At 43.4% G+C, this 25244-nt stretch overlaps 1 protein-coding gene across 3 annotated transcripts; it reads left to right on the top strand.

Annotated features, from left to right (window-relative positions):
* NICOL1 (NELL2 interacting cell ontogeny regulator 1) lies at positions 1-25015 on the top strand. Of its 3 annotated transcripts, XM_069071069.1 has the most exons (5): positions 1-1617; positions 2404-4118; positions 12069-12157; positions 21071-21158; positions 22751-25015. In XM_069071069.1, exons 2-5 carry the CDS (start codon positions 3587-3589, stop codon positions 22792-22794), a joined length of 753 nt encoding a protein of 250 aa, XP_068927170.1. In that variant the 5' UTR covers positions 1-1617; positions 2404-3586; the 3' UTR covers positions 22795-25015. The 3 variants fall into 3 exon arrangements, with proteins under 3 accessions (XP_068927170.1, XP_068927168.1, XP_068927173.1); XM_069071067.1 differs by having other exon boundaries at positions 1-4118; XM_069071072.1 differs by lacking the exon at positions 21071-21158 and having other exon boundaries at positions 1-4118.
* The last annotated feature ends 229 nt before the right edge of the window (positions 25016-25244 follow it).

Below are 25244 nucleotides of genomic sequence, written 5' to 3'. Positions count from 1 at the left end.
GAATAATTAATACCATTTATGTAGCCACTTTAAGGTCTGCAAAATGCTTTCCATATGTAATCTCATTTGGTTAAAGAGAAGGGAGGCTACTTTGCCTAGAGTCAGGATGCCAGGAAGAGGAGAGCTGGAATTTCTACCCTAATCACAAGTGATATTTATGTAGTGCTTTCATAATAATTGATACTTCTATAGTACTTTTGAGGCTTGCAAAATGCTTTACATCTGTTATCTCATTGGATCATCGCAGCCATCTTAAAAACTAGGAAAATGACAGTTACGAAGATTAAGTAACTGATTTACGGTCATACAGCTGGTAAATTACAGGTAAGGATTTGAATCCAGGTCTAACACTCCTTCTGTTATAGCATGCTGCCTGGTAAGTGTGTAGAAGTCAGAGTGGTCTTCGAGATGCAAGGAAAAGGAATTGCTTGAAGGGTAGGTACCACACTGTACCTAGGTATTTCTATTCATGTTTTCCCCTAAATTGTACTAACTTAAAAAATTTTTGGTAATTAGAGATTAGGTAAATAATTATGCTTTAGCTACAAAAATAGAATTATTAAACTACTAGCAAAATCTCATTCTTCTTGATCATCCCTTATCAGGATGTCATTAAGCTTGACCCTTTGACCCACATGTGGTAAAGACAGTGGGATTTGAATGTTTAAGAATTACAAAGCACTTTCCTTACAATAATCCCATCAGATAGTGCAAGTATTATGATACCCATTTTACAGATGAGAAAACTGAGGCCTGGAGGGAGGTAAAGTGATTTGTCCAAGGTCACAGTAGAATTTGAGCTGGGTTTCCCATCCAGGTCTCCTGCCTCCCGATGCCTGCATTCTTTTTACTACAGTACCTGACCTTTTCTTTCTCATACTATCCCCCATATTTTCCCCACACTTTCCTACAATTATGATTCTGCTGCTCATGATATTCTGTAAGCCTGGAAGGCTTTCTCCTTCAATCTCCACCCATTCTTTTTTTTTTTTTTAATTTTTGCTTTTTGGATGTGTAATTGGGGTTGTGACTTGCCCAAGGCCACACGGCTTGTAAGTGTTAAGTGTCTGAGGTTGGATTTGAACTCAGGTCCTCCTGATTCCAGGGTCAATTCTCTATTCACTTTGCCACTAGCCGCCCCTCCACCCATTCTTTAAGGTACAGATCTAGTGCCTTGGCATAGAGGACAGAGCAATGGACTAGGAGTCGGGAAAAGCAGGGTTTGAATCCCACCTCATGTAATGACCCCAAGCAAGTCACATTCTCTGCTTCAGTTTTGCAAAATGAGAATAATAATACCACCAACCTCCAGGGTTATGAGTCAAACAAGAAAATGTATGTGAAACATTTCACAACCCTTATGTTGCTATATTAAATATTAGCTTTCATTATTATCCCCCAGGAAGCCTCTCCTAACCATTTCTGTGCCCACCCCCCAAAAAACATCATCTTTACCTAGTATTTTATCCCTCTCTAATTCAGTTTTGTATTATTGTGTCAAAGTTATCAATATATCTTAGTTCTGTTGCTAGGCTCATGGACTTAGAAATGGAAGGGACCTCAGAATTTCAGAGATGAAAACTAAGAGGCACAGGGAGGCTAAGTTGTCTACCCAAGGTCACACAGCTGGTAAGTGGCAGGGTTAGGGTCTGTCATGAGTTCCACAAGGGCATGGTAAGTGGTTCTGGACTTGGAGTCTTTTAGACTTGGGTTCAAGTCTACCTCAGATATTTACCTAGCTGTGTGACCCTGGGCAAGTCCCTTAACTGCTCTCAGCTTTTCACTCTGTGAAATGGGTGTGATGATAGCACCTAATTCACAGGGTTGTTTTAAGGATTGTAATGAGTTAATTCACATAAAACACTCAGCAAACCTTAAAACACTGGCTATCATTAAAAATTTTGCATCTTACACAGAAGCCAACTCAATGTTAAATTTGCATCCCCCTCATTCTGTTCATGACTGCACAGAATAGGCACTTGCTAAAGGTTTTCTGAAAGAATGAAAGGCCCACTTTTAGAGAAGTTTTATTACTTGGATATCTAGTATCTCAAATTTGGCTAAGAAATGCCTAGTTCCTAATATGAGCTGCCTTAATGAGCCCATAAGAAGCACCTGAAATTTGACTGCACACAAAATGTTGCTTCTGAAATGTCTATACTTTAAAAAGTGTTGCTCACAGATGCTTCCTTCCTCCCCCATGATACAAAATGAAATTTTAGCCCAAAACCAGTCTAAATTATTCCAAGTGCTGAATGAATGAAGCTCCAATTCCTTGAGTTTTTGCCATTCTTTCAAGCATAAGCTGGTAGCTTTAGAGCTGGAAAGGGATCTTAGAAGTTATTTGTTCCAACTCCTTTTACTGATGAGGAAACTGAGATCTAAGGAAGTCATTTTCCCAAGGTCACACAGGTGGGAAATGGCAGAGTTGAGATTTAACCTCAGGTCCCCTCCAGGGTGCTTTCCACCATTAGTCCTTGCCAGTCATGCCCAATTTTCCATGCCTGTAATTATTTTTAACTGCTCTCTCTGATGCCCTCTCCTAATCTTCCAGGCTGAGAAACCCTGAAATGATCATTGTGTTAAGGCACAGATACTGAGAGGTAAGGTAGATCCTCCCCAAGTCTGAGGTTAAAGGCAGACATATAACACTGAACCCCAGCACTTTAAAGTCACCTAAGAAATCTAGTCTAATGCTTTGTTTTTTAGGCGAGGAAACTGAGGCCCTGAGAGGGAAAGTCAACTGCCCCAAACCAAGCACAGTCTGTTAGGGGCAGGGGACCCAGATCTTCTGACCAAGGCTGGATTCTTTCCAGGGGAGCAGACCACCTTAGACAAGACCATAGGCTAGGCATCCGGTCCTGTTCGGGGGACCTACTTCCTCCAAATTCCTCTCAACTGGCCACCATTTAATGGGGAGTCAAGATACCTGGGGTTTATTACTTTTTCATTTCATCGGTTGCCTGTGAGATGTTGAACAAGTCACATTCCCCTGCGCTTAGTTTTCTCATCTGGAAAATGAGACGGGGCTCAACTCAGTTCTGACACTGTCCCTTCTAAAGTCCTTTCAAATGCCAACATCCTCTTCTCTAAAACGCCTTCCAATTCTTGCTTCCTTCCGCCCTGCAGTTCCTCCGCTGGACTCATGACACTCCTCCCTACAAACCAACCTGCCCTGGGTTGAGCCCTGAAGGGTTTTAGTCCCAGCTTGGCCGAGGGTCAGGTGGCCTCTACAGGCTTTTCCAGTCCTGAAAGTCATCTCCCACCTCTACACTCCAGGTGAATTACAGGACTTTGGGCACATCGATTCCTCTTTCTGGGTCTCAGCATCCCCAAGATCTCTTAGGCTCCCTTTGCAGCCCTTGTTCTAGCTAGGAGTTCCTATTACCTCTCTCTTTTCTTCCTCGCTAAATTATTTTAAGCCTTGTAGTGACTAGCACTAGACTTCCACAGCCTCCAATAAAGGAAGCAAGGAGGTCTTATCCTACTCCGAGGGAAGTAATAGGTTATTGGGGCCTTGCACTGGAGTCCCCTTTGCTCTCTGGTCCTTGGTTTTCTCATCTGTAAGATGATAGGCCAGTACTAAATGGTGTTCACAAAACATTCTCGGTTCAAAGCCCAAGGGCCCTACGGTTATGACGTTCTAAGCTACAGTCCCTTTAAATCTCCTTTCTTCACAGAGGCTGCCCGCCCCCCCCTTCGTTGGGATGTTGCTATAGTGAATCTCCTTGGCAATGACCCTAACTGGTGGGGTGGGGGGAGACCCGGGACGCATGCTCTGTGCCGGCTGGAGGGATTCCGCCCCGAGCTGGGGGTCCCCAAACAAAGGTGCTGGAAGGGCGAGGCTGCGTGGGCATTGTCGGGCACGGAGCTCAGGCACATTTGCAGGGAAGGCGGTCGCAGCACAGTCGTGTCCCATCCGTCTCTGGCAGATCCTTTCCTGGGGTTGCTGGGCCGCGCGCAGCCAAGCGCACGACCCGCGGGCAGGATACTCGCTATGGCCGCTCGGCCCGCCGCCGGGGCCCCGATCTCGATGCTGTTCCCGCTGCTGCTGCTTCTGCTCGCACCACGACTCCTGATGGCCGAGCCCGCGGCAGGAAGTGTCATCCCGGCTGAAAGTAGGTGTTCTGCTGCCCCTCCCTCCCACCCCAGGCCAGTGGGCTCATCTCTGCCCAGCGCCCTCCACCTCCCCTGTGCGCCCTGCTAGGCGCCTCCACCCCCGATCCAGTGGGCCCACCTCGAGTTTCCTCTACTCGGTACACCTTGTTTGGCGCCTGCCTTCTGAGGCCAGTGGGTCCGTCTTTGCCCCTCTCTATCGTGCGCCCACTCCGGTCTGGCCAGGCGCCTGCTTCCCTGGGACCGGTGTCCAGCCCAGCCCCACGCCCCTCTCCCCGCTGCGCCCAGACCGGTCTGGCTCGGCGCATCCATCCCCGCGGCCTGTCCGTGAGGCAGCCCCTCCCCCGAGCCGCCTCCTTCAGGACAGGTGCGCCCAGACCCGTTCAAGGCTACGTTCCCCACACACAGGGCACCCTCCCTTCCTCCATTTCTTCGTACGTGAACTCAGCACAGCCTGGCCAACTCCAGGTCAGCGTCTCCCGCCCTGCGCAGCCCGGCGCCTACCTGTCCTCGGCCCCGGCTGCAAGGGCTGCCCGCCCCACCCCGCGTGGGCCAGGCTCCTTGGCCTCGGCCCGCGCGGCGTGCCCTTCTCCGTTCGCCTAGCCGCGCCAGGAGCCTCCCTCCCCACGACCCGGCCCCTCACCTCCCTCCCTTCCCACGCCTTGCGGCTCCGTGGCGCCCCGCCCCGCGGCGCACGAGCCGCTCCATCCACGTATCCAGCGTCCCTCCCCTGTGCGCCGTGCCCAGTCCGCACAGCTCAACCCTCTCCTCTCTAAGACCTGGGCGCCTCCTATTGGGTTGGGGGCGGGGGGAGGGGTTGTTCAAGACCCCCACCCGGGAACATTCCACGTAGTCCCTGGCAGCTGCTTAGGGGGTGGGGCTGGGAAGAAGGAACCAGGAAACTCCTTACTCCCTCCCGTGGGAGTATTGTTGGGCATCATTTTGGTTTGGTATGGGGTTGGGTTGGAGGGGGTAGGGAGTGAGATTGACTGCAGATAACCGGCGGCTGCCCCTCTGTAACCTCAGGAAGTGGAGGCTTTGGTCCTATCCTGGTTCAGAGCCCCAAGATGATAGAATGACGTCAGGGCTATAAGGGGGCTCAGAGATCCATCTAGTCCAGGGGCTGATTCTTCACCCTCTCTGTGTCTTGGACCCCTTTGGCAGTCTGATGAAGACTGGACTCCTAAGCATAATGTTTTAAATGCATAAAATAAATATATATAGAGGATTACAAAGGACGCCAATTACATTGAAATACAATTATCAAAATAGTTTGCAAAAAGAGATTCACCAGAATCTCTTAATCTAGACTAATTCCCTCTTTTTACCCATTGCTCGACCAAGCCACTTGCCTGATCAGAAACAGTCAGTGCCCTTTCTCCTTCCACAAACTTCTCCTAATGCTATTTAAGGACCTCCATGATGTGGCTTCAACCTGCAGTCCCAGCTTTATTTGATAATAGCTTACTTCCTCATACTCTTTTAAATTCCAGCCTTGGGAGGTGGGTGCAGCAAGAATTACTCTCCTCTTTTTACAGCTGGGAAAAATAAGGCTTAGGGAGGTGAGATGATCTGCCCAGAGGACATCACAAGTTTAGCAGTTTTCATAACCAGGACTCAAACCGTCTTGTGTGGTTTTTTTGTTTTTGTTTTTCTATAACAATGGTTATCGGCAGAGCCCAGGGTTCAGATCTGGGCCTGCTGACTTCTCAGTTCCTTACTCTTGTTACTATACCAGGCCTGAAGGTGGGTAGGATTTGTATTCCTCGAAAAGAGGGACTCATTTCAAAGGTGTGGAGGTGGAACAAAAAATGTAAAGCATATGCTGTGTGTATGGTGTTCTGTATTGCTTTGTTTTGTTTTTAGGCAGGAGGAAAGGAGCAGGTATGAGTTGACCCAGACCAGTTTGGCAGAAGCAATGAACCTCACTCCTTAGCATTGAAGTTTCATGCTATTGAGTACTTAGCTTGATATTTTAATGAATCCATGAGTGCATGTGTGTTCTGGGAAGTAATGGGGGAAAAAAAGCTGGAAAGGCAATTTGGATCCATATTTGGGAGGGTCTTCAATGCCAGGATACACTTAGCAGGGGCATGATAGCAGATATTGGAAGGTCTCTTATTTCAGAAAATGGATTTAACTTTTCTTGCTTGGCTCCTGAGGGCAAGATTAAGAACAACAAACAGGTGGGATCTGCAAAGAAACAAATAAAATAAAAGACCAGTTAGCATGCTGAAATGGAATGGGCTACTTCTGGGGGCAGTGGGACTCTTTCTCACTGGAGGTCTTTAGACAAAGGCTAGATGAACACCTGTTGGAGCAGAGGGGATTCTTAGTCAAGCCGAGGTTAGACTAAATAGCTTCTGTTGAACTTTGAGTTTTTGTGATTCTCATGTTCTTTGGTTTTGATCATAGATAACATCTAATTCAAATCACTCGTTTTACAGATAAGAAAACTAGAGACCCATTTCTGTAGGCCTTTATTTAAGGATTGTATAGAATCCCTTATGGGACTACCCGTCGATTTGATAATTGCCACTAAGAGGTCAACTCCTACTGAGGTCTAAAGGTACCGCATGGGTCTGTATTTCTAAACTATAGCTCATGAGCCCCTGCCAGTGAGTTTACTTTTAATAGTCAGTCAGTAGACACAATTAGCTCAAAGCAAAGGCATTTAATGAGATGGCATAAGAATAATTACCACAAAACATTTCTTCTTAAGGATGTGCGCTCCCACAAATATACCTATCTTTGGTTAGAAGAGTGGACCCATGCATAGAATACAGTGGAAGTGAGGTACACACATGTGTCCTCTGGCATTGTAGGACTCTGAGGGCTTTCCTTTAGGTACCTTTTGGTAATTGTATCCTAACCCTAATTCACTGTTCAATACATTTCTTTAAAAATACATGTATAATTATTATTATGGATTTGACAATAATCAACAAAAATGAACATTTTCATATAGAAAAGGTTAAAAAAGAGAAAGTTGCATATAAAACTATAAATCAATTATGTACAACTTTTTTAAAGGTATATATTAAATTTCACATGCTGGTACCAGTATGTCCCTGATTATCTGTATCTCCTTCTTTTAAAGAATTCCCTTTTGCTCTTTTCTGTGTCTCTTAGAGTGTTTAATAGAAGCTTTTTCTTTTTTTTACATTACTCTCACTGCCCTCACTTTTACCTTCCCCCAATAAAAGTCCTCAATGTAGCAGATAAGCATATTCAAGCAAAGCAAATCTGTATTGTATTGGTTATGTTTGAAAATGCGTGTCTCATTTTGCACCTGTAATTCATCACCTGTCCACAGGTTGGACAAAAGTTGGACAAAAGCATACTTCATCATTAATCTTGCCATAACTAGACATTGGCCATTTGCCTAGGGATCATGAAACAGCTTTGGGGCTCCAGGGTTCCAATTCTTTGAACTCATTCCCGTAGCTGAGGAAAAGATACAGAGGTAATTGATGTCCTAGGGGTGAGTTCATTCTCTCTGCTGGTAGCTCAACTCTTTTCTTGACCTTTTCACATGCAAATGAGCTACTACAACTACAAGTGAGGCTACTCAAAATTTAATTTAAAGTCCTTTACAGCATACACAAAAACTTCATAAGGTGCTCATCCTTTACTTGGGCCTTAGGTGAGTGTGTGGCTGATACCACTAGGATGACTGAAATGCCCACTGCCTAGAGAGCTGCTATTTAAAGAGGGGCCCATTCGGTGGGTGCAGTGGATAGGTGCTGGACCTGGAGTCAGAAAGACTTATCTATGTGAGTTCAAATCTGACCTCAGACACTTACTAGCTCTGTGACCCTGGGTAAGTCACTTAACATTGTTTGACTCAATTTCCTCCCCTGTAAAATGAGCTGGAGAAGAGAATGGCAAGCTGTTCCAGTATCTTTGCCAAGAAAACTTCCAATTGGGGCCACAAAGAGTTGGACACAACCGAATAGCAACAACTCTTAGAGAGCAGGGGCCATGATTTGCTTACTTAGCTCTCTCTTGTGGCACCCAACTTAAGGCCGTGTGCACAATGCTGTTAGTGTTGTTTAGTTATGTCTGACTCTTCTGGAATTGTTTGCCATTTCCTTCTTCAGCTCATTTTACAGATGAGAAACTGAGACAAGCAGGGTTAAATGACATACTCAGGGTCACATAGCTAGTAAGTGTCTGAAGTCAGATTTGAACCCATCAATATGAGACTTCCTGGTTCCAAGCCCAGTGCTCTATCCACTGTGCCACTGCCCATGTACACAGTGGCAACCTTGTAAATTGAGGGTGGTAATGATGTTGAGGGTCCTGTTGATGTCTTTTTTTCTCTGGATATCCTTTTCTCCCATGACTTCTGTGACACCGTGCTCCTCTGGTTCACATCTGTCTCAGCCTCCCCTGCTAGTTCATCATTGAAAACCACATTTCTCCGAAGATTTATCATCACCCCATTTCCATTCTTTCTCTACACTCTCTTTCTTGTTGACGTCCTCTATTCCCATGGGCTCAATTATCACCTCTGTATCGGTGACTCCCAAGTCTTTTTATATCTAGTCCCAATTTCAGTTGTGAACTCCTGCCCCACATTGACAACTTTCTACAGCTGAAATCTACAGCTGCATGCCTTGCTTGCACTTCAGACTCACTGCCCAAAATGGAACTCATCATCTTCCCTACCTCCACTTGTCCCTTCTCCTAACATCCCTAATTCTGTTGATAGCACACGTCTCCCAACCAACAAGACTCTGGACCTTGGAGCCATTGTTGGCTCTTTCCTCTGTGTCATTCCTCCTGATGGTTGATCCAGCCAGTCGATCAATAAGTATCATTCATTCTACCTGAGGATGCTGTGGGGGAAGTCAGAAGATCTCTCTTCAAATCCCATCTCAGCTACTCATTTATCTGTATGACCTTGGGCAACTCACTTGCCTTCCTTGGCCCTACAGTTTTCTCATCTGTGAATGAGAGAGTTGGGTTAGATGACCTCAGAGGGCCCTTTCAGCTCTGGATCTAAGGTCTCATGAATCTCAGTTCTATTACTGTCTCTACTCAGAGGGCTAGCCCTCTGGTTCAGGCCCTCATCAGCTTTTGCTTGGAGTATTATAATAGTCTGCAAACCACTCTCCTGGCTTCTAGTCTAGGGGGTTTTAATCTTTGTGTGTGTGTCATGGACCCCTTTGACAGTCTGGTGACTCATTTTCAGAATCATGTTTTTAAATAATTGAAGAAGTGCTAAATTTTAGTTAGAGATTAGTAGAAATAATATTATTTCCCCTTAATCCAACTTCACAGACCCTTTAACATCTATCTGTAGACTCCAGATTAAGCCTTCCTTTTTCAGCCTCTCCCTTCACCAGTTCATCCTTCATAGACTGCCAGACTAATCTTCCAAAAACACAGGTCTGACCTTGCCTCTTCCCTGCTCAAAACCTTTCAAGGGCTCATCATTGCGCCTAGGATAAAGTTCAGACTACTCAGGCTGGCATTTAAGGTCAACAGTCTGGATCAAAGAGAGCTTTCTATTCTGATTTCATATACTCAGCTTCCCACACTACATTTTCCAGCCAGACTGGATGTTTCCCAAACTCAACAGACCATCTCCCCCAGTTTCCCCATCTTTAAAATGAGATCACACCCAACTGTAATATTCTGTGTTCTCAAGTCCCTTCCAGTTCTGACATTCGCTATTCTATAGTTCCTTCTATCTTTGGCATTCAATGTCCTATGCTCTAAGGTCTCTGACCTTCAATGTCACTTGAAGGTCCTTAACATCCTATGCTCCAAGCCCCCTCCTAGATGTATGTCATTCTCTGTTCTCAGCTCCCTCCCGGCTCTGACATTCTCTAGTCCAAGGTCCTTTCCAGCTCTGACATTTTATAATTCCTTTTTCCATATGCAGATTGTCTCCTCTCCCTCACCCCCGACCAATCTGCTATTCTTGTTCACTACTCACTTGCCTACACTTCCTCAAACATGTCTCACACTTAAAGCACACATACTTTAGAGACTCAATTCTTATCAAATACTTAAAAAAAAACCAGAAAGAGTACAAAGAAAACAGGTGCCTAGATAGTATAAAGTTGGCTTGGGGGTACCTTTTAAGAAGGATTTGGACAAAGGACGATAAAACTATGCATACCTTTTCACCCAGCAATATCGCTACTAGGCCTATATCTCAAAGAGATTTTTAAAAGAAAAGGACCCTCTTGTACAAAAATATTTAGAGTGACTCTTTTTGTGGTGGCCAAGAATTGCAAATTGTGGGGATGTCTATCAATTGGGAAATGGCTGAACAAGTTGTGATATATGATTGTGATGGAATATTATTGTGCTATAAGAAATGATGAACAGGTTGATTTCAGAAAAACTTCAAAGACTTACTTGAACTGATGCTAAGTGAAGTGAGCAGAATCAGGAGAACATTGTCTACAGCAACAACAATATTATTTAATGGTCAGCTGTAAATGACTCAGCAGTTCAGTGATCCAAGACAATTCCCAAGGTTTCATCCAGAGAAAAAAACTAATGGAGTCTGAATGCAGATCAGAAACCAGAAGGTTTTTTTTTTGTGTGTGTGTGTGTGTTTTTTTTTTGCTCTGTGTCTTCTTTCACAACATGATAAATATGGAAATATGTTTCACATGATTGTACATGTATAACCTATCTCAAATTGTTTATCATCTCAGGAAGGGGAGAGGTGAAGGAGGGAGGGAGAAAATTTAAAACTCAAAATAAAAAAAATGAATGTTAAAAATTGTCTTTACATGTAATTGGGAAAAATAAAATATTATTTAAAAATAAATGCTTAACGTGGATGATCAACACATAAACAAAAAGAGAAGGCTATTGAAAAACTGGAGAAGGCCTAGAGGAATCATTAGGTTAGACATCAGGAAGAGATAAGTGTCTTTAAATGTCTGGAAGACAAGGGAAAGAGTCATTAGATTTAGGGTCTAGAATGAAGTGGTGGCTTATGTTGAGTGAGGGTTTGGAAAGCATGTTTATATCCTCTCCTTGGAGAGGCCAAAAGGTATGTTGGAAAGAGCACTGCCTTTAGAGTAAGAGGATGTGGGCTCAGATTCTACCTCTAATACTCATACTTGAGTGATCATAGGTAAATAAATTTACTTCTTTGGGACTCAGTTTCAGAAAGTTTCACAGATTCAGAACTGGCAGGGACTTCAGGGATGATTTAGTCCAATCCTTTCATTTTACAAGTGACTAAATTGAGTACCAGAAAAATCAGTCAGTCAATAAACATTTATTTTGGCCTGCTATATATCAGGCATTGTACTAACCACTGGAAAAGTGAAGTATGATTTGCTCAAGGTCATACAGAGTAAATAGAAGGATTCGAACCCAGGTCCTGTGATTTGAAATCCCAAACCTCATACTGGATATTCTGCTTGGCCCAAGGGGAAGAACTAGGAACACTATGGGTAAGTTACAGGGAGGCTGATTTTAGTTTGTTATAAGGAGGAAGTTCCCAACTGTTCAAGCTATCCATGTTTTTGGAGATGTTGAAGTGGTGTTTGGATAAGGACCCTTCTCACTGCAAACTTGCAATCCTGTGATCCTCCTCATAAGAGATGCTGTTGCATCCTCTTTCAAGTGTGTTTGAACTGGATGAGGACTGAGGTCTTGGCATTTCCTCAAACCCTCTCTGCCCATCATCTCTTATATCCAAGAAGAACCAACGTTTGCTTCCTCCCTTCCCATGATCCCACCACTCCAGGGTGCAGTAGGTGCACTCTGGGATAATGTTTGCAGTCTCACTAGGGGTCTTCGTCCCTCCAAGATCTGCCACCAGCTCATTGTAAGGAATGTTGGGGAAATAAATCCCTTCTCTCCTCTGTCAATTGAGCTGTTGGGAGCAGATGGATCCCTAAGGCAGCTTCCAAATGGGGCTACTCTTCTTGGCTCTGACATTTTAGGACTCTCTCTGTTTCCTCCAGGCCGACCTTGTGTGGATTGCCATGCTTTTGAGTTCATGCAGAGGGCCCTCCAAGACCTGAAGAAGACTGCCTATAACCTTGACACACGGGTGAGTGTCTGCAGAATGAAGTCATGGCTTGCCTTGAGGGAGGGTGCAGAAAGCACTTTTACACCCTTCACTTGAGGAGACTGAAAGGGACAGTGGGGAAAGCACTGGATTTAGGATTAGAGGAGCTGGGTTCAAATGCTGCCTCTGTTACTACATGGGTGACCTTAGGTAAGTCAGTTCACTTCTTTGGCACTCAATTTCCTCATCTGTAAAATAGTGGGTTGGGCTACATGACCTCTAAGGTTTCTCCCAGCTTTATCTAAGATCCTATGACTAAAATGCCTTTCATTTTTATATTGTTTTTGTTGTTAATAATACTATCTAGCATTTATATAGATCTTTTATTTTTATAATTGGTTTTTGTTGTTAATAATACTACAGCTAACATTTGTGTAGAGTGTTAAGGTTTGCAAAGTGCTTTACATATGTGATCTCATTTGGTCCTCACAACAGCCCTGAGTGGTGGGTGTTATTATCCCCATTTTACAGATGAGGAAACTGAGGCCGAGAGAGGTTTCACAGGTAGATGCATAGTAACTGAGTTAGTATTTGAACCCTGGTCTTTCTGACTCCAAATCTAGCCCCGTTCTGTCTCTCTAGGGGAGAGAGCACACACATGCAACACTGGAGGGGAACAATGTAATAATTCACTAAAATGAAAAGGAGGCTGTAACATTTGGGCTTGGAGGGGTCTTAGAATGTCAGAGCTGGAAAAGCCCTTGGAGATCATGTACAAGCTTCTTGTTTTACAGAGGAAGGGAAGGCATAGAGTCAGTCAAGAAGCATCTATTAAATGCCTACTATGTTCCTAGCACTGTGCTAAGCACTGAACTAGAATGTGAAGAAAGGCAAAACCATGGTCCCTTCCCTCAAGGAGCTTATATTCTAGTGGGGGAAGCAAAGTACAAACAACTCTGTACTTTGAACATCCATCCAGTGTAAATGGGTGGTAATCTCAGAGGGAAGGTTCTAGTAAGGAGCAGGGGTGGGAACTGGAAAGAGTAAATTAGTGGCTTGCCTTGGGTGGCAAAACCAGGATTAGAACCCAAGTCCCCTGGCTTCCCATCAGGGATCCTTCTGTTTTTTTGTGAGGCCTGTACTGAGTCTCTAAAGAGTGCTTTAGGGGGCGGCCAGGTAGCACAGCGAGTAAGAGCACTGGCTCCAGTGTTGAGAAGACCTGGAGATCGAATCCCGGGCTCAGACACTTAGCACCTACCCAGAAACACCTGGCCGTGTAACCTTGAGCAAGTTACTTAACCCCAATTGCTTAGGGGCGGCCAGGTGGCTCAGTGAGTAAGAGCACCGGCTCCAGCTCCAGTGTCGGGATGACCTGGATCAAATCCGGGCTCTGATACTCAGCACCACACCCAGAAATAACTGGCCGTGTAACCTTGAGCAAGTTACTTAACCCCGATTGCTTTAAAAAAAAAAAAGAGTGCTTTAGGCGATCGGACCGGAGGAATTGAGAGAGTAACAGAGAAGAATCATCATCAGAACTCATATTTCTATAATACCGTACGGTATACAAAGCATTTTCCTCATAATAATTGTGAAGCGTGTCTTAGACAAGTTAAGTGACTTGCCTAAGGTCAGTGAGTAAATGTTGGAGCTTGGATTTAAATCCAGGTCTTTTGGTTCTTAGATTCAGATTTTATGACTGCATGTAAACAGTTTGTTAATTAGAAAGGAGAGGGTAGTTTAAGGACTGGGCTTATGATTTCACTGGTATAGGGAGCCCCCAAATGAGGAAATTCCCTCTACCAAATGCATGTCAAGTAATTTCTGTTACTCATAGTTTTAGAGAGTTGCTGAGAGCCCCAAAGCATCCTAATGTATAGTGCTCCTGGTCTGGAGTCAAGAAGACCTGAGTTCAAACCTAGCCTCTGATACTTACTATCTGTGTGACCCTGGGCAAGTCACTTAACCCTGTTTGCTTTAGTTTTGTCATCTGTAAAATGAGTTGGAGAAGGAAATGGCAAACCACTCCAGTATCCTTGCCAAGAACACCCTAAATGGGGTCACAGAGAATCAAAAACAGCTGAAATGACTAACAGTAACAATAAGGAAAGCCCCAAGACGTTATGGGACTTGCTTGTAGTCACATAGCCAGCATGTGTCAGAGGCAGGATTTGAGTTGAGTTTTTCTTGGCTCCAGATGACTAGCTACTATGCCAAAAAGGCACATAAAAGTAAGCCATTATATCAAAGAAAGGCAGTTTGGTATGGTAGGCAGAGCCTTAGACCTAGAGTGAGGAGGCTGGTTTTAAAATTCTGACTTTGATACTAATTAGCTGTGTGACCTTGGGCAAATCACTTCGATTCTCTGGGACTGATTTCTCATTCATAAAATAAGGGTTACGATAATTGTGTTGCCCAGTTCTTTGTGTTGTTGTGAGGAAAGCACTTTATGAACCTCAAAGCAATGTAGAAATGTGATTTATTCCTTTGATACTTTGATAGATCTGTGATCTCACTGATGAGTTACTCCCTTTAACGGTGCAGATTACAGCCCATCCAACTTTGTCAGCCAGTGCCCTGTTCATCCACATCCTCCCATGAATCCTTCACAGGCTGTCCACCCAAAGGGCTAGGGTCTTCATCTAGAGCTCTTGACATTATTTGGGTCTGAGACCACATGGATTATCCATTGGACTTTTCCTTGCTCTTACTCCATGACTAATCTGTCTCTTTTTCTTGTTCAATGTTTCACCGATGACGTCTCTCATGATAAGGGAGACTTGGAGAGTATTCTTGCAGAGTGTTTCCTTGATAGTGTTTTAGGGTCCACCCCTACTCAGGGTGTGTGTCTTCATTGCCCTTCGGGTTGGGCTGCACCTTTAATTCTCCAAAGACTGTATTATTACATGGTGTAGGCATACATCATCATACTTCCATCAGTGTGTAAAGCCAAGTACCAGCAGCTTTCCAGAGGACTGCTGCTGTGAACAGCTTTCAAGGTTCTGATTACATAGTATAGCAAATTCTGTATTTATTCAATAACAAATCAGAGCAAAACATTCACAGAAAATCAAGGTACAGCATTCAGAATGTTACAGCTTATCACAGAAAATCAAAATACAGCATTCACCATGTCACGACTCAACAAGTTATCACTAAAATGGTTTTTCATAGTTTTCACCAAAGTGGTCACATAGTTGTAAAAAAGTACATTCATTTAGTTAATCACAAAATCCTTAATTCAATCACAAAGTGCAAAAGTCAAAGTTTTCTACCCCTAGGTCACAGTAAATCATAATCTTCTCAGTCAGTACACAGTATCCAAGTAAAGCCTTCTTTCAGCTTGACTTGAGGCTGGCTCTCAACTTCCATGGTTCCTCTTCCATGGTCCCAGCTCCAACTGTCACCTGGATTCAAAAGCAGGCAGCTCCCAGTTCTTTGTCCAGCTCCTTATTCAGTACTTTGTCTAGTTCCTGTTCCATATTGAAGTTCACAGTGTCTAGTCCACCTCACGTCCTTCACAGTTCCTGTTTCTGGGAAGACAAAGCTTGACAGAGCCATGATAATATTCAAACACATTGCCAGCACCATCATCAATTCACTATCTGCCTGTGAAATCAACTCAGACCCACTAACAAGGTCTGAGAACTCAACACAAATCATCAACATAAAAATCAACAGAGACCCACAAACAAGGTCCAAGAGGTCAGCAGAAATCATCAGTAAAGTCCCAGGACCTCCAAAACCCTCCTCCAGGACTTCTGTAAATGTACAACCAGGAAATCCTCTTCCAGGGCTTCCAATAAGGTCCCAGGGCTTCTGTACAAAGCATTTCAAGCAAACCTCAACACAGAGCAGACAGAGTGCTGGAATACCACAAGTTTTCTCCTTCTTGACTCTGCCACCAAAAGAGTCCTCTTCTCAGTTCTGCTGTCTCTAGCTGGGCCTCTCCTTATATATGGTCATTAGCTCCTCCCCTTCCTGTTGCAGGAGTTCATGAGTTCTAGGGCTCACAAGTTGTGGGGTTCACACATTATGTTTCTTAATAGACTTGATACAAGGCTCAAAAGAAACTTGAACTGAAAAAAAGGTGTTAATTCAATAGCTGAAACAAGGTGTGAACTACTTCTGTGCTTGTCATTACACAGTGGAAGAGTACCAGTGTTAGAAATGTGGACTTCTGTGTTAGGGAGAACTTTGGTTTTCATTTGGTTTCCTAAGGACACTCCTCCCTGTTTTCATCTTCCATTCTGGGACCAGTTCATTCTCTATCCAAAGTGTCTATTTACAATATATTCATGGATAGACTAGTTCTATGGAATATCTGTTCAAAGGCACTTCACAGTTAAGACAATAGGCATCCTTCATCCACTTGGTTTTTTCCTATGTGGATAGTTAGGCAGAATACTTGAGAGATTCTGAGTTTCATTTAGAAAGCTCTATAATGTTTTGGAACTTGATGAAATTAGGTCAATATTGTCCATAAACAGAAGTATACAAGGGATCTCTCCTCAGTATAGACTCTTTGGAGAATATATGTTTCTGTTTTATGTTTCCTTTGATATTTATAATCATAGCGTTATCAGGGTAATTGACAACACCTTTCAAGGAATCTAGTTGGATTTTAACATCTGAGTGGACCTTTTATGGTCAAATTTTGCTCTGCAGAATCAAATGTATTATTATAGTCAGCTTATAATCAGTAATTTCTGTGAGATCTGGGATTCTCTCATCTTTTAGTAAGTTTTGTGGCTATAAAGACATGGCTTGCTTCAGAATATTGTTTTTGGAAAGCCTGTATGTTTCCTTCTTAAATGTTTATCAAGGATGATCTTAATATGTGAAAAGATGATTTTCAGGGAGGGTAGGTGGAACAGTGAATAGACCACTAGCCCTGGAGTCAGGAGGACATGAGTTCAAAATCGACCTCAGACACTTAATACTTACTAGCTGTGTGACCTTGGGGAGGTCACTTAACCCCAATTGCCCTACCTTCCCCCCTCCATAATGCAACAACAACAAAAAAAGATTTTCATAAATATTTTGTAGAGATAGGAAAGTAGGCATGGATGAGTAGGGACTGACATTTTCCTGGCTGCAGGTCTTTTTTTGGGTAGTAATAGTGTCTGAGTTTTTTTCCTAAGCATTAGATATCCTCCCCTCTTTCAGTTATCTTGGGAATTGATTTTTAATGGTAATGATATAAAAAAAATTAAAAGGGAAGAAAGGATTTTTATCTGTATCAAATCTCAAGCTGTACTACAAAGCAGTTATCATTAAGAGAGTTTAGTAATGGCTGAAGAATAGAGAGGTGGTTCAGTGGAACAAATTAGGTGTACACCACGCAGAAGCAAATGAACACAGTAGTGTGTTGTTATTGCTTCTCAGTCATTTCGTGCACATCTGACTCTCTGTGACCCTGTATGGAACTGGCAAAGATGCCAAAGTGGTTTGCCATTTCCTTCTCCAGCTCATTTTACAGTTGAGGAAACTGAGGCAGACAGGGTTAAGTGACTTGGCCAAGGTCACTCAGCTAGTGAAGTGTCTGAGGCCAGATTTGAACTCAGGAAGAGGAACCATCCAGGCCCAGCACTCTATCCACTGTGCCAACTAGCTACCCTAATAATGTTTGATAAGTCCCCAAACTACAGCTACTGAGGGAAGGACTCCTTATTTGAAAAAAAAACTTGTGGGAAAACTGGGTAGCAGTCTTACAGATACTAGGTTTAGACCAATGCCTCATGCCATATGCCAAGATAAGCTCCAAATGAATACATGACCAGATATAAAAGATCACATCATAAACAAATTAGAGAAGCAAGGAAGAAAAAATCTTTTCTGATCTATGGATAGAGGAGAGTTACATAATGATAAATTATGGTCATGTAAAACTAAAAAGTTAGTGCACAAACAAATCTAATGTAGTTAGAAAGTAAACAAGTAAACAGGAAAAATAATAGTAAGTTTCTCTGATAAAAGTTTTATTTCCAAAATGTATAAGAAATTGATTCAAATTTATGAGACTGAGCCATTCCCCAGTTGATAAATGGTGAAAGGATATGAGCAAGCAGTTTTCAAAGGAAGAAATCAATCTCATCAATAACCATTTAGAACATAGAAATGTTCTAAATCCCTAATAACAGAGCAACTCTGAGGTCCTACTTCACACCCATTGGACTGGAAAAGATGACAAAAGAGGAAAATGAAGTGTTAAAGGAACCAAGAAAGCAGTTACATTAGTATGCTGTTGGGGGAGCTGTGAATTGATCCAGTTATTCTGGAAAGGAATTTAGAACTGTGCCCAGAAAGTTAGTACTAGGCCTATACCCTCAAAGGACCGAACGAAAGAGGAAAAGGACTTCTTTATACAAAAATATTTATACCAGCTCTTTTCATAGTAACCCAAAATTGGAGATTGGGGGAGTGTGTCCTCTTACTGGGGAATGACTAAACAAATTATAGTATATGAATATAATGGAATATTAATGTGCTGTAAGAAATTACGAAATGGATGCTTTCAGAGGAAATTGGGAAAACCTCTGTGAACTGACATAGAGCAAAGTTAGTGAAGCTAAGAGAATGGTAACAACATTGCAGAGAGAAACAGCTTTCAAAGACTTTAGAACTTTGATCGATGCAATTATAAACCACAAGGCCAGTGGACCGAAAATGAAATAGACCACTCACCTCCTGCTACAAAGGTGACAAAGTTAAAATGCAGATATATATATATTTTTGGGGGGGAGGCAGCATGGCCAATGTGGGAAATTTGTTTTGCTGTCTTAAGCATATCTGGGTCGCTAGGTGGTGCAATAGAGTCAGGAAGACTCATCTTTCTGAGTTCAAATTTGGCCTCACATACTAATAGCTGTGTGACCCTGGGCAAGTCGCTTAACCCTCTTTGCCTCAGTTTCCTCATCTATAAAATGAGCTGGAGAAGGGAATGGCAAAATACTCCAGAATTTTTGCTAAGAAAACCCCAAATGGGATCACAAATAGTTGAACACAACAAATGCACGTTTATGAGGCTGTTTTTTTTTTTTTAAATTATTGGCAAGGAGAGACAAATTATAAATGCATGTAAAATAAATTTCTTTTTTAAAAAAAAGGTTGACCAATAGCATCCTCAAAATTATGTTCCCTCCAGTGTGTGAATCTCTTCTCTGTATACTTGATCTAATTCAGCTGCTTTTACAATATTTATTTTCTTTAGTACCATTTACACTTTCATACTTTCACAATCAAGAACCCTGATGTGAGAGTCTAAATTTGAGAGTTCCACTGTCATTGAAAGAGAAAAGAGTTTATTATAGAAATCTTCTTAGAGCTTTTTAACTTTTCATCAGTTCGTTGTCTTTCCTGATTCATTCTTAAATACCCTTGAAAGGAGCTGACTTAGTTGGGTCTGTTGCTGAGTTTTCTGTAGGCTTCTTTTTTCCCTTCCACTGCTCATCAGTGTTTTATGAAGCAATACCGTTCATAATTTTCCACCATCCTCTGTGAGATTTTACAAGTGAGTTTACATTTTATTTTATTTTCTTTTTTAAAGCAATCGGGGTTAAGTAACTTGCTCAAGGTTACACGGCCAGTTATTTCTGGGTGTGGTGCTGAGTATCTGAGCCCGGATTTGATCCAGGTCATCCCGACACTGGAGCCAGTGCTCTTACTTGCTGAGCCACCTGGCCGCCCCTAAGGAGTTTACATTTTAAACAATGTTGTCCTTGGCTGTCAAATGTCCTTAGTTGGCAAGTGTTTGTTGGCTGAGGTGGTTTATAGGGACTTTTGGCTCTTCATTGTGGCAATTCATTTGCATTGGTTAAAATTCCTTAGTAAGAGGTGTCTGTTCTTTTATCCATTTCCCATTTTTTAGATATCAACCTTTCAATGACTTGTTGAAGTATGTCATATTGAAATTATCTCTATTATGTGCCATATTTTTTTTCATTGATTTTTATCTTTGTTTTAGTAAGTTGATGGTTTGACTATATGTAGACAGCTAAATGATTCCTTAGACTATAGCCATTTCCTGTCATTTAAGATAATGTTATTTGGGACTCATGTCCAGTGCCTCCCACCTCTTCTTGAGTACATATTCCCAATACATAGGCAAGAGGTTTCCACAAAACTTTAGTCTCTCTTCTTTCTTACTCTTCAGTCCTGGTTCCAATATATTTTTTTTACTGTCTTTCCCTTTGTCCTTCTTACCTTCAAAGTCACTGTGTATTCAAGTCTATTTTGATTTAATTTCAAGGGTACCATCCAGTTCGTCATAAGATGCCTTTGTCCCCTTATCGTCTGCCCCAGACATTGGCTTGCAAGTTACAGTTACTTTCAGGATGGTCTTTTTGCAAATATTTATTCTGAACATTGTACTATGAGGCATCTGAGTGTCCCATGGGATGGCAAATGTTTCTTGTTGGCCATGGACACATGACCAAATCAACTCTGCCACCTGTTTCTTCACCCCTCCAAGGAGGACCCAAGAGTGATTCTTCCATTCCTTTTGCCATTGGGTTTCATTTATGGCAGGAATGTCAAAGTGGCTATGATCCATTTTCCCCAGTAATGCATCATCTTAGCTGTCACTAGATGAAGATCTCACATTTATTTGTTTTTGGTGTTAAATCATGTCTGACTCTTTTTGACTCTTTAGGATTTTCTTGGCAAAGATACAGGTTTACCATTTCCTTCTTCAGCTTATTTTATGGATGAGGAACTGAGGCATAAATAAGGTTAAATGACTTGCCTGTGGTCACACGGCTAGTAAGTGTCTGAAGCCAGATTTGAACTCATGAAGATGAATCTTCCTGTCTCCAGTCCCTGCACTCTATTCACGGCATCACCTAGCTGCCCCCAAGTGCTGCCCCCTCCCCTACATTCAAAGTACCAAATAGCTAAGTGAATGTTTCCAGATGCTCCAAACCAGGGTTTCCTCACTTTTTGTGTATGTGTTAGGGACCTCTTGGGCAGTCTGGTGAAGCCTGGGCACCTCTTCTTGGAAGAATGTTTTTAAGGGCATACGATAACCAAAGACAAAACCTTGGTAAGTGGTTAAATACCTTTGGAAAAGTGGGTTACCCCTGATAGGTGAAAATCAGCCCTGATTGGTTAATGATTAATGAGTGGGTAGACTTTTCCTAAGGTGTGGGTGGGCTAAAAGCCCTCAGCCTCTTCTGCTGAAAACATGGCTTGATCATAAGATTCAGCTGTCTCCTGCACTCCAGACAAAAGAGCCCATCTCTACACAGACCACTCAAATTGAACGTTGGTGGGGAGTGGGGTTTCAAGAATGTGAGTCTAATGCTTTTTAGGATTGGAATTTACCTAGATTAGATTCTTGGGGTGGGGGGAGAATTCCTGGGCAATTCATTTATCCAAAGCATTCTTCAGAGACTGACCCACAGAGGCTGGGCCTTGAAAATAAAAAGAGAAAAAACCCTAATCCTGATATTAATAATTGGTTATTCATTTAATAGAAAAATAACCACTGCTCTCAGTGTGTCACCCTGGGGAAATTTCTTTATTGCTTGGTGCTCTAGGCCAGTGGGGTCAAACTCAACTAGAAATGGGGACCATCAATCCATGCACATATTGACTTGGTTTTAAAATGTCATATCATCTGTTTTATTGCATTTTTTGGTTAAATATTTCCCAATTACATTTAATCTGTTTTGGGTCTACTTTGGAGTGTTTGATAGCTCTGTTCTAGGAAAATAAGATACAGAGAGATGCTGATGGGCATTGGTAGAGAGAGTTCCCTAGACCATTGAAATCACAAGTATGGTCCACATCCCCCTCCAGAATGTTTCCCATGTTGCTGGAAGGCTCTCTTTCCTCTCTTCTGTTTTGTGGTTTCCTTGGCTTCCTTCAAATTCCAGATTCTCAGCTTCTGCAGGCAGCCTTTCTGTTCCCTCTAGTAGCTGGTGCCTTTCCCTGTGAGGTTACCTCTCATCCACTCACGCTCTGTCTGTCTCTCTTTCTCTCTCTCTCTACACACACACACACACACAGATAAGGGGGGGGGGGGAGGGACACGTATGCTGTATTGTTTGTGCCTGGTTAATACATTGGGATGAAAAGTTCTTGAGGGCAGGGACTGTTACGTCTTTCTTTGTATTCTTAATAGTTAGCCCAGGACCCAGAATATAGAAGCTGCTTAATAAATGTTTACCGAATTCTTATGAATTGACCATTCATAAACTTCCTGAAGACCTTCTAATCCCACAGGGCTGTTATACTGGGTATATGGGATCTCAGGTCATAACACCTGAGTTTGAATACTGGCTTTTCCACTTCTTGGATGTATGACTGTGGGCTAGTCACTTCCTATCTTTGGGCACCAGCTTCCTGACCTGAAAAATGAAGGGATTGGGCCAGATGATCTCAAAGGGCTATAACATTCTGTGTTTCTATGGTCCCTGCTCTCAGGGATCTTCAAATCTGGTGGGGGTGGGGGCAAGGGGAGAGGGGGAGGAGGCTGGTTATGAAGTTCAGCTGAGATATTAGGAGGGGACTTTGGAAAGGAGGAAACACTAAATGGGTGAAGAGGTTATTATAATGTGTCTGAAGTGACTCCCTTCCTCTCTTGTTTCACAGGCAGGCATTAAAATGCTCAATTCTCTGCTTCTTTTGCAGACAGAGACCCTCCTCCTACAGGCGGAAAGAAGAGCCCTGTGTGAATGCTGGCCTGCGGTGTCCTAGGCCAACTCCCATTTCTCCCCTGCAGTTAAAAAACAAATCCATACTGCAGGAACCTTTGACTCAAGATGTAAGCATCTGAACCTCCCCAGAAGGAAAGGGGTCGTTCCTCCTCCCCCACCTCCAGAGCACATCTCCCCTGCTTTTGCCTGCATCAACCTCAGCTCTGGCCCCTGCACTGTGAACACTTGTGTCTGTGGCCCAGGGAGCTCCAGACACAAAGCCAGTTTGTCTTGGTCCCTCCCACCTCCCTTTCAGGACCCTCCACTCCCCTCCTGGGCCCTGCCTCCCATCCATGCTAAGGTGCTAAGGTATTATTGACAGGAAGAGCTCCCCAAAGCTTTGAGCACCTAGTGGTGCTTCAGTTCAATTCAATAAACATTTGGCCCTTTCAGCTTCCTGCTCCCTAGTTTTGAGTGTCTCTGGCCCTCTTTTTCTTCTTTCTCTCTCCTCTTTTTCCTTCTCTTCTTTTTCCCCTCTCTCTGTTGCTCCCTTTTGTCCTCTCCTTTCCTTCTCTTTTTCTCCTCTTTCTTCTCTCTCTCCCTATCCCTCTTCCTCTCCTCCCTTCTGTCTCTCCCCTCTTTACTCTTCTCTGCTTCTCCCTCTCTCCTTACTTTCCCCTTTCTTTCCCTTCTCTCTTTTTTCTTCTCTTTCTCCCCTCTCTTTCTTCTTTTCTCCTCTCCGTGATCTCCCCTCTCTTCACTTCTTTGTCTTTCCCTCCCCTCTCTCTTCTGTCTTTTCCTCTTTCCCCCTTCTCTACTCTCTTCACTCTTCTCTGACTCTCCCCCTCTCCTGTCTCTTCCTCCCCTCTTTTTCTCTCTCTCCTTTCTCTGCCCTCTCTTCACTCTTTCTTCTCTCTCTCCCTCTCTCCTTTCTCTCCCCTCTCTCATCTGTCTCTTTTTCTCTCCTTTTTCTGCCCTCTATTCACTCTTTCTCCTCTTTCTCTCCCTCTCTCCTTTCTCTTCTGTCTGTCTCTTTCTCTCCTCCCTCTTTTCTCTCTTTCTCTCTGTCTCATCCACTCCCCCAACTTCTGGAGTCACCCCCACACGGAGGTGACTCCCAGCTCTCTGCCCTGAGCTCCTGCTAGCCCTGCTGGGCACTTGTGTTTGGCTTTTCCACCATCTCAAGCTCGATGTGTCCCAAACTGAACTCATCCTCTGAAAAGCGGGGAGAGTAATACTTGCACTACCTACCTCACAGACCTGTCCTAAGGAAAGTGCTTTGAAAAACCTAAAAGCACTGAAGAATCGTGAGTTGCTCTATATGTGAGTTATTATTTCTCCCAAGTCTGCCCTGCCCCCCACCTTCCCTTTTCCTATCAATGGCACCACTGCCCTCATGGCCATCCAGGTTTGCAACCTTGAATCTGTCCTGGAGTCTTCCCTCTCCCGCCCTACTCCCCTTCTCCCGTCCAGTGACCCGTCAAATCCTGTTTATCCTGCTTTTCCAACTACTCTTTCACCTTGATTCCATTCGCTCCTCTCTCCTCTCTCTGGCCTCTGTCTTAGTACAGACCCTCATTACCCTGACTAGGACTGCTGTGATCGCCTCCTAATTGGTTTTCCCACCTCTAGTCTCTCCTCTCTCCAAACCATCCAACAGATAGCTGCCAAATTAATCATCGTAAGTATAGGTCTGATCAGCATGCTCCCTTGCTGAAAAACCATCAGTGGCTACCTGTTATATTTAGGATAAAATGTTAACTCCTGATTTTGCAGATTCTATGCTGTCCACAGTTTGGTTCCAACTTCTCTTTGCAGCATTCCATTCATTCTGTGTGCCCCTAATTGCACTGAGCCCTGGAGCCAAACTGAACTAGGTATTGCCAGCCCATACCAGTTGCCCTGTACTCTTCTGTCCCCATGAATTCACACAGGTTGTCCTTGGGAGCATTTGGAACACAATTACTCCTTATTTCTGCTGGGTAGATTTGACACTCAGCTCAGGTACCCCTTTCTCCATGAAGCCCTCTCCAGTCCTCTACCCTAATTTTTCTCTCCTTAGACTTTCCCGTACTGCTTTGGATCTCTCCTTTGCTTCTCTCTCACCCTACCTTGTGAAAGACTTGTCTGTGTGTCTGCCTTATCACCCCTAGTAGATTGTAAGCCCCTTGAGGGCAGGGGCATTTGTCATCTTTGTATCCCTAGCTCTGAGCACAGGGCCTGGAATGTAGTACTTAGAATAAATGTTTGTTGAATTGAATGGGATTGAGTATGTTAATGGCTGGCAAAGGCTTCGCTTGTGACCTCTCCCAAGGGTGTTACGTTTTAATAGGAGACATAGAGCCTTAACCCAAAGGATTCATTTTTGGAAGTTGAGAGGCAGTCAGGCTAGAACACAGAAAGACCTGAGATGGGATCCTGCCTCAAACACTTACTCTAGCTGTGTGATCTTTGAACTTTCTCACCTTTAGCTTTCTCATTTGTCAAAT

This window comes from Petaurus breviceps, unplaced genomic scaffold, assembly GCF_028583685.1.
Source record: "Petaurus breviceps papuanus isolate PSGF00001 unplaced genomic scaffold, PetGlider_PUasm1.0 140, whole genome shotgun sequence".
Classification (NCBI taxonomy): Eukaryota; Metazoa; Chordata; class Mammalia; order Diprotodontia; family Petauridae; genus Petaurus; species Petaurus breviceps.
The sequence above is the reverse complement of the archived record's forward strand: the minus strand, read 5'-3'. Positions and strand labels throughout refer to the sequence as shown.

Coding starts and splice junctions, on each gene's coding strand:
- NICOL1 (XM_069071069.1), top strand. CDS start 3,587: ATGGTGTTCACAAAACATTCTCGGTTCAAAGCCCAAGGGCCCTACGGT. Junction 4,119..12,068: donor AAGTGTCATCCCGGCTGAAA/GTAGGTGTTCTG, acceptor TGTTTCCTCCAG/GCCGACCTTGTGTGGATTGC. Junction 12,158..21,070: donor CCTATAACCTTGACACACGG/GTGAGTGTCTGC, acceptor TGTATGTGTTAG/GGACCTCTTGGGCAGTCTGG.